Below are 12,836 nucleotides of genomic sequence, written 5' to 3'. Positions count from 1 at the left end.
TGCTGAATGAGTTTCTAACTCAAAACAATGGAATGAAAATATGAGGCAGAATATGCAACAGTATCATATTCAAGTTTTTTTGGCACACAGAATTGTAGCAGAATGAAATAAACTACTCTACTGGCTAAATGCTGTAAGCACAAACACAATACAAGTCCTGTAAAGGTACTATGTATTTTTTAACACTGGTTGTCTCCCACTGAGGCAGGGTGACCTAAAAAGAAAAGAAAAAAAAATTCTTTTTACATTTAGTGATTTATATAGGTATTCAAAATACTATATTCATTTTAACAAAAATAATCGGCAACTTCCACCCTTTCATTTTAACAGAAAAATAATGGCAACCTCCATCCTCTCTTAAGTTTTCTCTGCAGCTGCTTTCTTTTAGACTTATATGCTCTTTTTCTATAAACATTATGGTTTTCATCATCATCTATTTTATGATCATACAGTTCTTCTGCAACAATGTGACTCCAGTCTGGCTTAAATGTAATATTATTGAACTTTAGCCAGGCTGTGTAGCGGAACCTGCTTGTCCTCATGGAATATCCCATAATAGTCATGTCATGCATTGGAGGTTGATCACTGTCTGGGTGCACCGTGGGTTCTGGTCCTGGTCGAGGATACTGACTGAATGCTGCCTCTTTTACCAAAACGTTACTTTGTAAATGAGAGGTGCATTTGTTTGCTTCAGGTGTTTTTTGCTGCTCTTGCCCACTCTTTATCTCACTGTTGATGGAGACATTAAACATTTGTCCATTCCATAAAGAGTCGAGTATAGGAGTTAAGCTAGTTCCTTCTGTGCATATTTCCACATCCTTTGACACCTCTGGACAAGCTGAGAGAACAGGCAGTCCTGCTAAGTCAACCAAAGTTGGAAATAAATCAACCAATTCAACCATACCATTATAAAATGTAAAGTTTTCATTCATGTGTATTCTTTTAAAACTATTTCTTATAAATTTTATACCTGATGCACTTTTTCTATGGGCCTTTAATTCAAATTTTCCACTGATTATCGAATTTTTAAATAGTCTCTGACTTGATGAAGAAAAATTCTTTTCTGCCATGAATGGATTTAGGTTTACATTGTGTAACTTTCTGAGGACATCATTATAGTCAGTATGAGAATAGTCAGTATGAGAATAGTCAGTATGAGAATAGTCAGTATGAGAATTCATCTTGCTTATAATGAATGGAACTCTTGTAGCAACTTCAAAATTGCTATATTTTGACCATTCCTGATGTTCACCAAGTGACCATCCTGTAAAAATAAAAATATTTCCACATTAAAGGGAGAAAACATATAATCTTTTCATAAGTGACAGTAAACGTAGGGAAGAATACCAGTTAAAAATACTGTATGTGTTCTTTATATTATATGATACATACTATACATCTGTACAGTATTACTAAATTTAAAGAGAAAAACTTTCATTTTTCTTTTTAAATCACCCTGCCTTGGTGGGATACGGCCATTTCATGGGTCTGTATTAGGATAAATCTGCCCAAAATGCACCTCATGTTACTGGCTTTCTTTTGTGCTTAACAATGTTTTATTACATGTAAACCACATATTGTATATTTCAGAAAAAAAATAAAGTTTGTTCTATAATAAATACTAACCATGATCTCCAATAAAAGCAACCAGTGTATCAGGAAACGAAGTGCTGACAGTTGACAGAAGATCTCCAATGAGAGCATCAGTGTAGGTGGTAGCTGCATAATATCCCTGCCTAATATATCTGTAATGTGGAAGTAATATAGATTTAGATTTAATGTAGATATAGAAATATAGGTTTAGAAATTTAGAAATATAAATTCAGAAAAGCCTATAACTGTGCAGCATTTTGGATATACCTAAAATAAAAATACAACTTAATGAAAAGTGGGCTGTAGGGTTGTATCTGCAAGGAAGTTAATGCTAATACTTTTAAGAGTATCTAAAAATATAGAATATAAGAACAGTATTTATAATAGTATATGACTCACTGGTAGGATTTTATTTAAAAGAATAAAGGAGGGATCTCAATTCACATGATCGTTTGAACTTTGTGTGCACTTGACTGATTAATAAGAACATGTTTTCTTTGGACCATCCCACCTTAGTGTAAAATGGCCAATGTGGTAATAGAGAGCCTTGTGATTTTTGTATGAATGAAGTAGTATCATGTTCCGGTAGAATTCTTTGGCATTTCTTTTATATTTTATTATTGTTCTACACCTTTTAAGAACTTTTTGGTGGGTTCCATATTTTTAAACCTTTCTGCTTAAATTCAGTTGTACATATTGTATATCAGAATTTTTTTTTACAATATACACACTGAGACAGACTTGAGTCCTGGAGGTGAGAAGTACAATGCATGCATGTTAGAGGGGTTTGGGATGACATCTAAACTGTTATATCTGGCTATCTCTGTAAAGACAGTGATTATGTGTGAATGATGTGAAAGTATTTCCTTTTTTTTTGGGGGGGGGTCATCCTGCCTGGGTGGGAGACAGCCAACGTGTTAAAAAAAAAAAAAAACACCGAGAAGGATAGAAAGTATCAACCACCCTCATAACCAAAATATAAATTTTGTCCCAAAAGAATTTGTTTATTCTCATTCAAGCAAAATTAATTAATGAGCCAAGTCATCCATAACTGGCCTGCAGTGCCCATACCTTTATACAGTATGGCGAGTGGGTTTCTTACCCAGGGTGGTTCCCTGGACCAAAGAGCCCCATCATCAGAAAGTTTGCCCTAGTTGGCACAAAGACCTTTCCCCCGTGCTCCTCAGCTCAGCCACCAAGTGATACAACAGGGCAGAGGCCCAAGAGTGACTCCTCTGAAGAGCACTTTCCACAGGGCCTGTTAAAGTAACAGTGTAACAGAAACCCCCTACTTCACCAAGACAAGGTTACTGCCTCACCAGGTAATATCTAATGATTAAATTGTAGTAGGATTACACCAATAAAAACAGTGTGCCATAAAAAAGGAGACATTAGTAACTGCAGGATGAAGACATAAGCCAGGAAAAGAGCAAATAAACATAATTCTCACAAATACTGTAAATATGGCTAAGGTATTGTCTGTACCTACTGACTTGTATGAAATGGGATGGACTAGTTACATGTCCTGTTATGACATTTGTCTGCATAAGGAAGGAGGGATGATTAATGAATATAATATATACATGTACCAGTAGAGTAAGTCCATATTAAGTAATTTTTTTTTTTAACAAGTCGGCCGTCTCCCACCGAGGCAAGGTGACCCAAAAAGAAAGAAAATCCCCAAAAAGAAAATACTTTCATCATCATTCAACACTTTCACCTCACTCACACATAATCACTGTTTTTGCAGAGGTGCTCAGAACACAGCAGTTTAGAAGCATATATGTATAAAGATACACAACATATCCCTCCAAACTGCCAAGATCCAGAACCCCTCCTTTAGAGTGCAGGCATTGTACTTCCCATTTCCAGGACTCAAGTCCGGCTATATAAAAATAACCGGTTTCCCTGAATCCCTTCACTAAATATTACCCTGCTCACACTCCAATAGCTCGTCAGGTCCCAAATACCATTCGTCTCCATTCACTCCTATCGAACACGCTCATGCACGCCTGCTGGAAGTCTAAGCCCCTTGCCCACAAAACCTCCCTTACCCCTTCCTTCCAACCTTTTCGAGGATGACCCCTTCCCCGCCTTCCTTCTATTCCTATCTATTGCAAATCCATATTAAGTCATTTATCTACTGCAATTTATCTTTCTTGCAAATACTAATGATACCTGGCACATGTTGAAGTTTGTATCATCACTGTAGATCACATTTGATATTTTTCATAAATTTTATCTATCAGTACACTGCATTTAAATATTTTATTTATTTTTCTACCCACATTAGACAATCTACTTAATTCTGTTTCTTTGTGGCATCTAAAGTGGGTTTATTTTATATATAAATATTATACATGTTTTTTCCTTACACCTGTTGTCCCTGTTCACCTATCAGTAAGTAGGTACCTGGGTGTTAGTAGACTGGTGTGGGTCACATCCTGGGTGTCAGTAGACTGGTGTGGGTCACATCCTGGGTGTCAGTAGACTGGTGTGGGTCACATCCTGGGTGTCAGTAGACTGGTGTGGGTCACATCCTGGGTGTCAGTAGACTGGTGTGGGTCACATCCTGGGTGTCAGTAGACTGGTGTGGGTCACATCCTGGGTGTCAGTAGATTGGTGTGGGTCACATCCTGGGTGTTAGTAGACTGGTGTGGGTCACATCCTGGGTGTTAGTAGACTGGTGTGGGTCACATCCTAAGAGGTGTTAGTGTACCTTAGATAAAGCTTGGCTTTGAAATAATCTGAAGTATGATAGCAGGTCTTAACCTGTAAATTCAACTGTGTATTAAAAAAAATACAATAATAACCTGGCATAGAAGTCTGGAAGGGGTCCATATGGAAAGGAGACATTTAATGCAGCAATATCTTCACGATATCTGAGGTCATTCCAGGGATTCCAGGCAACATCAGGAAGACCTTGAGGTCGGCGGTCATTAGGCGCAAGAGGGACATTCTCAATAGGGTAGAAATCTGGAAAATATATTTCAGACAATAGCAGTAGAAGAAAATCCTCTCAAGCGAGGTTCATTTATGCCAGCGAAAGGCACCTAATCCAAGGAATTGGATTGAACATAAATGCCTCCCAGGCACTATATGACTCCTATGGGTTTAGTGCTTCCCCATAAATATAATAATAATAATAAAAGAAAATACATTATCCATTTATCAAATGAAATGTGTTATACAATTACTGTACCTAAGAACATCTGTATAATGAACACAGCAACGTCATCACAGGTGGACGGAACCTACTAGTGGAAGTAGGTCATGCCCATAAGGCATGACCTACTTCCACTGGTTCCTGTGTGAAGGTATGCCTCTGTATTAGTGTAAAAGACTACAACACAGGTGAAATATCTCACTAGTAAACATAACCAGGTGTTGCACCTCTGTCCTGTTTATTAGATTTATTTGTACTGTGTCTGCTTCTACAAATGAAAAATGTTTATTGTTGAACAATAATAAATAACAATAATATTTTTTATTTCCTGACAGTAAGTAATTAAATTTTGAAATAATTGCAAAAAATTGGGTAAATCTATTCTCTGAAAATTTTGTATTACAGTAGAACCCCCGTATCCATGGATTCATTATCTGCAGTTTCAGTTATCCACAGTTTATCATGGTCAGAAAATAACCCTTAATTTTCTTAATATTGACCCCAAAGTGCAAAAGTAGTGATGCTTTCAGTTCTTCAAAGCCTAAAAGAAATGTTTCCCATCAGTGAAAAAGTGCTAAATCTAGATTTATTTTGCATAACTTATCAATTAAACTTTATTATAGGTATGTATGTAAACGAAAAATGACTTGTGTATAAGGTTTGCTACTATCCGCGGATTCAGGTATCCATGGTAGGTCTTGGAACATATCTCCTGCATATATGGGGGGGGGGGGGCTACTGGAGTTTACCTGGAGAGAGTTCCAGGGGTCAATGCCCCCATGGCCCGGTCTGTGACCAGGCCTCATGGTGGATCAGGGCCTGATCAACTAGGCTGTTACTGCTGGCTGCACGCAATCCAACGTTTAAACCACAGCCCGGCTGGTCAGGTACCGACTTTAGGTGCTGTATTATATATATATATATATATTTTAAGATACATGCACTATCATTTTCTAAATGAGGTGGAACACCTACCAACACTTACAATGTGATATGTGATCTTGTATACATATATTCATTTTCTAGTTTCTCATGAAAGACTATTTCAAAATTTAGACCTTGTTATTTGCAGTTTCTTTGATGAAGCTTGGCATTCACATCTCACCTAAAAACTGCTGAGGAAATTTAAGAGGAATGTGAGGCTTATGGTAACCAACAGCCATAAAAAATGGCTGATTTATAGCATTCTTTGTTTTGGTCTTTGCCTGCAATGCCCAACTTCACAACCAAGCGGTTGCAAATTCTGTTGTTTCTATGTCTGGTAGGCTTCCACCAGGCTGCTGATCCACCTGGAAAAACAATAATAATATATCACTATCTAATAACAGATGACAGTTCTCTGCATACTAATTAAGAGTATAGATACTACAGTGCTCTAATTTATAAATACTATATACAGGCAGGCCCTGCTTATACAGCAGGTTAGGTTCTGGATTACTGCTGTAATGATACCCCTCAAGGAAGGTTCCTTCATGTTGGTGAGGGGCTCTTGATTTAGGGAATTGGATCTGTGCTCCAGTTCCCCAAATTAAGCCTGAATGCCTTCCACATCCCCCCCCCAGGCGCTGTATAATCCTCCGGGTTTAGCGCTTCCCCCTTGATTGTAATAATAATGCTGTAATGATATTGATAAATTTATTTCAGCATGTTATAATGTTTGTATAAAGAAGAATGACATTAGGGTGTAATGACGAAAGCCCCTTTATATGCAGAGCATTTTGGGCGAACTTAAGACTAACTTAAGATTAATAAGGCAATAACAATATAAATAATTTTGTACATACAGTCACTTAGGTGAGTGTAAGTTTAAATTTAAGAGTTTACCATGAATAAAAGGGAATTGAATATTCTATTACGTAGTTCATGCTATATGGCTTTAATAAGTTTAATAGAGAGGGATTGTAGGTTTGCTTATTAAAGCAGTAGCCTGGAACCTAACCTGCTGTATAATGGGTGTTTTGATGTTAGTCTGTGGAAAGAGTCCTAGATATAGAGAACTGAGAGACTTTCTACCTGAATGGGGCAGTATATGTTAGTGTGTAGTGCACCATCTGATCCTAAACAAACAGGATCTTGCTTGTGGGCTTGAGTTGGAGGATGATATGCTGACTCTGACCAACTATATGGTTGATCATCACTGTAGTTGCTCACTATACCTGAAGATAGATAATTTGTTAAGAATAAGCTAATTTATATGAAAGTACTTTCCTGTATTACCACACAAACCTCATAACAAACTTTTGTTCACTGCCACTATGATGAACAATGAACATCTAAACCAGCAGTGAGATATCAACAATAGCTTCTAACAGCAATGTGTAATTAGTCTTCAAAAATAACCATCTCTGTACCACCATACTTTTTTCACTTACAGCATCATATACAGTACTGGATGTATTTATTGGATGTACTATATTTCCTCTATTTATTGATAATATTGACAGCAAAACATCTATGTAAAAAACTGACCAGGATGAAAAATCTTCCCAGCAGAGACTGTGTGGTAGCCATGTTCCTTGAAATACTGCGGTAATGTTGTAAAGTTACCAGCATGAGTCCGCCAGTAAAAGTGGACATCATACAACTTGGTGGTGTCTGGTCGTCGTGAGGTCAGAAAGGAAGTACGACTTGGACCACATAAGGCTTGCTGAAATTGAAATTAGGCTTTCTTCATTATCATTTATTGGTATATTAACCAAATTGTTAATTTTTTCACATTCATAATCTCACTGCAGTTGGAAAATATGATGAGTACAGTGGACCCCCGGTTAACGAGCTTTTTTCATTCCAGTAGTATGTTCAGGTGCCAGTACTGACCGAATTTTTTCCCATAAGGAATATTGTGAAGTAGATTAGTCCATTTCAGACCCCCAAACATACACGTACAAACGCACTTACATAAATACACTTACATAATTGGTCGCATTTGGAGGTGATCGTTAAGCGGGGGTCCACTGTATTTTGGTTCTTATCCATGCATTTCTTTCCTCTCAAGCTGATTTTTGCTCTTGTTTGTTTGTGGGTTTGTCTAACCACGTACTGTAGTACTTAATTCCTGAAATTGTCATTAATTTTTTTTGCAAGTTGTAAGTTACACTATATGTATTTCTTAAATTTTAATTTTACTCAAACAACATCTCCAATCAATATTATAGGATTATGCATTAGTCTCATATTTTCTTTATCCACTTTATTTGCACCTAAATTAGGTTTGTTTTCAAAATTCTCAATTTTCATTATTTTTTTCTATATGTAACATGCATTCATTTTACTTTTAATGTGTTGCATTTATATAGCGATACTGTACATATGTACAATACATATTTTTTTCAAATTTCTATTACCATGTTAGTATTCGTCCTAACTTCAGACTTCCCAAAATGTATTGCATAACTATGGGATTTTTCCTTTAAAAATTGAACATTGTAAACATACTCTTGGAAAATGAACAATCTGTTATTGAATAAATGTATTAATTACCACTTCCCAGGTTAATCACACACCTCTGCTCACTCATGTGCCTAATTTTATCTAGAAATCCTTTGGTCTTCCCTGACACTCATAGTACTCAAAAACCTATGAATGTTAAATTCAGTACATTTTATGTCACATCAAACTTACTTGTGCAAAAGCCCGAGTAAAGATTGTTCCATGATGTGCAAGTGTGTCAATATTTGGAGTTAAGGCCAATGTGTCCCCATAACATCCTAGGACTGGACGTAAATCATCTACAATAATTAGCAGCACATTTGGATGACTGAGATTACTGGTGACACTGTGGACTGAAAAAAATATCATAGTATTACTGTACTAGGCAGAGTGTTGAGTTTTTCACCTTCCATTTTATTGATGACACTGTGCTTCTGGGAGATTCTGAAGAGAAGTTGCAGAGGTTAGAGAAGGAAATTAAAAGTGAACATAGGAAAGGGTAAGATGATGAGGATAACAAAAAATTTAAGAAATGAAAAACTGGATATCAGATTAGAGAAAGGGTGTGGAGGTGAATATATTCAAATATTTGGGATTGAGAGGGGAATGTATGAGTATAGTGGTACTAATGCTCTTTTATGGGTATGAAGCATGAGAGGTGAATGTTGTAGCTGGAGGCAGTGGAGATGTGGTGTCTGAGGGCAATGTGTGATGTGAATATAATGCAGAGAATCTGTAGCTTGGAGATAAGAAGGTGTGGGGTTACTAAAAGTATTATCCAGAGGGATGAAAAGGGGTTGTTGAGGTGGTTCAGACATTTAGAGAGGATGGAACAAAATAGAATGACTTGGAGAGCATATAAATCTGTAAGTGGAAGGAAGGAGGGGTAGAATCATCCTAGGAAAAGTTGGAAGATAAGATAAGATTTCGTTCGGATCTTTAACCCCGGAGGGTTAGCCACCCAGGATAACCCAAGAAAGTCAGTGCGTCATCGAGGACTGTCTAACTTATTTCCATTGGGGTCCTTAATCTTGTCCCCCAGGATGCGACCCACACCAGTCGACTAACACTCAGGTACCTATTTGCTGCTAGGTGAACAGGACAACAGGTGTAAGGAAACGTGTCGAAATGTTTCCACCCGCCGGGAATCGAACCCGGGCCCTCCATGTGTGAAGCGGGAGCTTTAGCCACCAGGCCACTGGGAGGGAGGGGGTAAAGGAGGTTTTGTGTGTGAGGAGGCTTAGTGTACATTTGCACATTAGATAGGAGCGAGTGAATTCAAATGGTTTTTTATGATTTGATGTGCTGTTGGAGTGTGAGCAAAGTAACATTTTTGAAGGGATTCAAGGAGGTGGAAAGTACAGTGGACCCCCGCATAACGATTACCTCCGAATGCGACCAATTATGTAAGTGTATTTATGTAAGTGCGTTTGTACGTGTATGTTTGGGGGTCTGAAATGGACTAATCTACTTCACAATATTTCTTATGGGAACAAATTCGGTCAGTACTGGCACCTGAACATACTTCTGGAATGAAAAAATATCGTTAACCGGGAGTACACTGTACAGTGCCTGCACTCTGAAGAAGGGGTGTTGATATGTTGCAGTTTTTAAACTAGTTTAGGTGCACCTCTGGCAAGACAGTGATGGACTGAATGATGATGAAAGTGTTTCTTTTTTTTTTTTTGAGTCACCCTGTCTTGGTGGGAAATGGCCAACGTGTAAAAAAAAAAAATTATGTAATGCGGAAGATCCTCTTCAAATTAAATCTTTTCTTTTCTGTGGTTAATAAAAAAAACACAAACATAAAATGTGTACTTTGATGTTAATGTGTAGTTTGATGTTAATGTGTAGTTTGATGTTAATGTGTAGTTTGATGTTAATGTGTAGTTTGATGTTAATGTGTAGTTTGATGTTAATGTGTAGTTTGATGTTAATGTGTAGTTTGATGTTAATGTGTAGTTTGATGTTAATGTGTAGTTTGGTGTTAATGTGTAGTTTGATGTTAATGTGTAGTTTGGTGTTAATGTGTAGTTTGATGTTAATGTGTAGTTTGATGTTAATGTGTAGTTTGATGTTAATGTGTAGTTTGATGTTAATGTGTAGTTTGATGTTAATGTGTAATTTGATGTTAATGTGTAGTTTGATGTTAATGTGTAGTTTGATGTTAATGTGTAGTTTGATGTTAATGTGTAATTTGATGTTAATGTGTAGTTTGATGTTAATGTGTAGTTTGATGTTAATGTGTAGTTTGGTGTTAATGTGTAGTTTGGTGTTAATGTGTAGTTTGATGTTAATGTGTAGTTTGATGTTAATGTGTAGTTTGATGTTAATGTGTAATTTGATGTTAATGTGTAGTTTGATGTTAATGTGTAGTTTGATGTTAATGTGTAGTTTGGTGTTAATGTGTAGTTTGATGTTAATGTGTAGTTTGATGTTAATGTGTAGTTTGATGTTAATGTGTAGTTTGATGTTAATGTGTAATTTGATGTTAATGTGTAGTTTGATGTTAATGTGTAGTTTGGTGTTAATGTGTAGTTTGATGTTAATGTGTAGTTTGATGTTAATGTGTAGTTTGATGTTAATGTGTAGTTTGATGTTAATGTGTAGTTTGGTGTTAATGTGTAGTTTGATGTTAATGTGTAGTTTGATGTTAATGTGTAGTTTGGTGTTAATGTGTAGTTTGATGTTAATGTGTAGTTTGATGTTAATGTGTAGTTTGATGTTAATGTGTAGTTTGATGTTAATGTGTAGTTTGGTGTTAATGTGTAGTTTGATGTTAATGTGTAGTTTGGTGTTAATGTGTAGTTTGATGTTAATGTGTAGTTTGATGTTAATGTGTAGTTTGGTGTTAATGTGTAGTTTGATGTTAGTGTAGTTTGATGTTAATGTGTACTTTGGTAAGTGTTAATGTGTAGTTTGATGTTAATGTGTAGTTTGATGTTAATGTGTAGTTTGATGTTAATGTGTAGTTTGATGTTAATGTGTAGTTTGATGTTAATGTGTAGTTTGATGTTAATGTGTAGTTTGGTGTTAATGTGTAGTTTGATGTTAATGTGTAGTTTGGTAAGTAAGTGTTAATGTGTAGTTTGGTGTTAATGTGTAGTTTGATGTTAATGTGTAGTTTGATGTTAATGTGTAGTTTGGTGTTAATGTGTAGTTTGATGTTAATGTGTAGTTTGGTGTTAATGTGTAGTCTGATGTTAATGTGTAGTTTGGTAAGTAAGTGTTAATGTGTAGTTTGGTGTTAATGTGTAGTTTGGTAAGTAAGTGTTAATGTGTAGTTTGGTGTTAATGTGTAGTTTGGTAAGTAAGTGTTAATGTGTAGTTTGGTGTTAATGTGTAGTTTGGTAAGTAAGTGTTAATGTGTAGTTTGGTGTTAATGTGTAGTTTGATGTTAATGTGTAGTTTGATGTTAATGTGTAGTTTGATGTTAATGTGTAGTTTGATGTTAATGTGTAGTCTGATGTTAATGTGTAGTCTGATGTTAATGTGTAGTTTGGTAAGTAAGTGTTAATGTGTAGTTTGGTGTTAATGTGTAGTTTGGTGTTAATGTGTAGTTTGATGTTAATGTGTAGTTTGATGTTAATGTGTAGTCTGATGTTAATGTGTAGTTTGATGTTAATGTGTAGTCTGATGTTAATGTGTAGTCTGATGTTAATGTGTAGTTTGGTAAGTAAGTGTTAATGTGTAGTTTGGTGTTAATGTGTAGTCTGATGTTTATGTGTAGTTTGGTAAGTAAGTGTTAATGTGTAGTTTGGTGTTAATGTGTAGTTTGATGTTAATGTGTAGTTTGATGTTAATGTGTAGTTTGATGTTAATGTGTAGTCTGATGTTAATGTGTAGTTTGATGTTAATGTGTAGTCTGATGTTAATGTGTAGTTTGGTAAGTAAGTGTTAATGTGTAGTTTGGTGTTAACTGGAAAAAAATCTGATCATAGAATGGCTATACTGTTGTGAGCAGTAATAAAAATATATTGATAAAGAAAGCATATTTATATACTACTGTATTGTATGCATGAATGACAGGATGTGAGTAAAATCCAGAGATGCTGAATCCAGTTTTCCAGACACTGTTACTTATAATCATGGGAAGTGCTAAACCAGTAGGGGTCATACAGCGCATGGTTTGATCCGAGGAAGGGGTTAGTGACCCCAGTTACTATGATCAAAGCACCTCTCTCGACCTCTCAACGGCAGTTCAATGATACTCGTGAGGGGCTCATGATCCAAGGAATTAGATCTATCCTCCCCTTCCTTGGATCGGACGTAGAAGCCTCCCATTTCCCCAGCCGTTGCATGAACCCCCATTAATTTAGCATGACCCCATAAGGGGCTGACCCACCATACATACCTACAAGGGTAAATATCACCAAAACATGTTCCTTCATTCTGTATTTTTGCAGAGTTGAAATTAATAACTTTTAAGTAGTGGCACTGTAGTGTTAAACCAGCTGGCACTCGTTAAGAACAGCTGGCACTCGTTAAGAACAGCTGGCACTCGTTAACAACAGTTGGCACTCGTTAACAACAGCTGGCACTCGTTAACAACAGCTGGCACTCGTTAACAACAGCTAGCACTCGTGTTAACAGTTGGCACTGATAAGATTGCTTGATGGCGAGTGCCAACAAGGCTACACTGCAGCAC

At 36.4% G+C, this 12,836-nt stretch overlaps 1 protein-coding gene across 1 annotated transcript; it reads right to left on the bottom strand.

The window, feature by feature from the left end:
• Window positions 1-236: 236 nt before the first annotated feature.
• On the bottom strand, window positions 237-12,836 carry LOC128684903 (iduronate 2-sulfatase-like). Its single transcript, XM_053771242.2, is given in 8 exon segments — window positions 237-1,264; window positions 1,627-1,745; window positions 4,407-4,569; window positions 5,865-6,048; window positions 6,773-6,915; window positions 7,229-7,406; window positions 8,381-8,541; window positions 12,543-12,836. Coding segments are annotated over 8 exon segments (1,926 nt in total). The 5' UTR covers window positions 12,580-12,836; the 3' UTR covers window positions 237-323.

The sequence above is a fragment of the Cherax quadricarinatus genome, chromosome 5, assembly GCF_038502225.1.
Source record: "Cherax quadricarinatus isolate ZL_2023a chromosome 5, ASM3850222v1, whole genome shotgun sequence".
NCBI classification, from domain to species: Eukaryota; Metazoa; Arthropoda; class Malacostraca; order Decapoda; family Parastacidae; genus Cherax; species Cherax quadricarinatus.
This window is presented reverse-complemented; position numbering and strand designations above follow the sequence as displayed.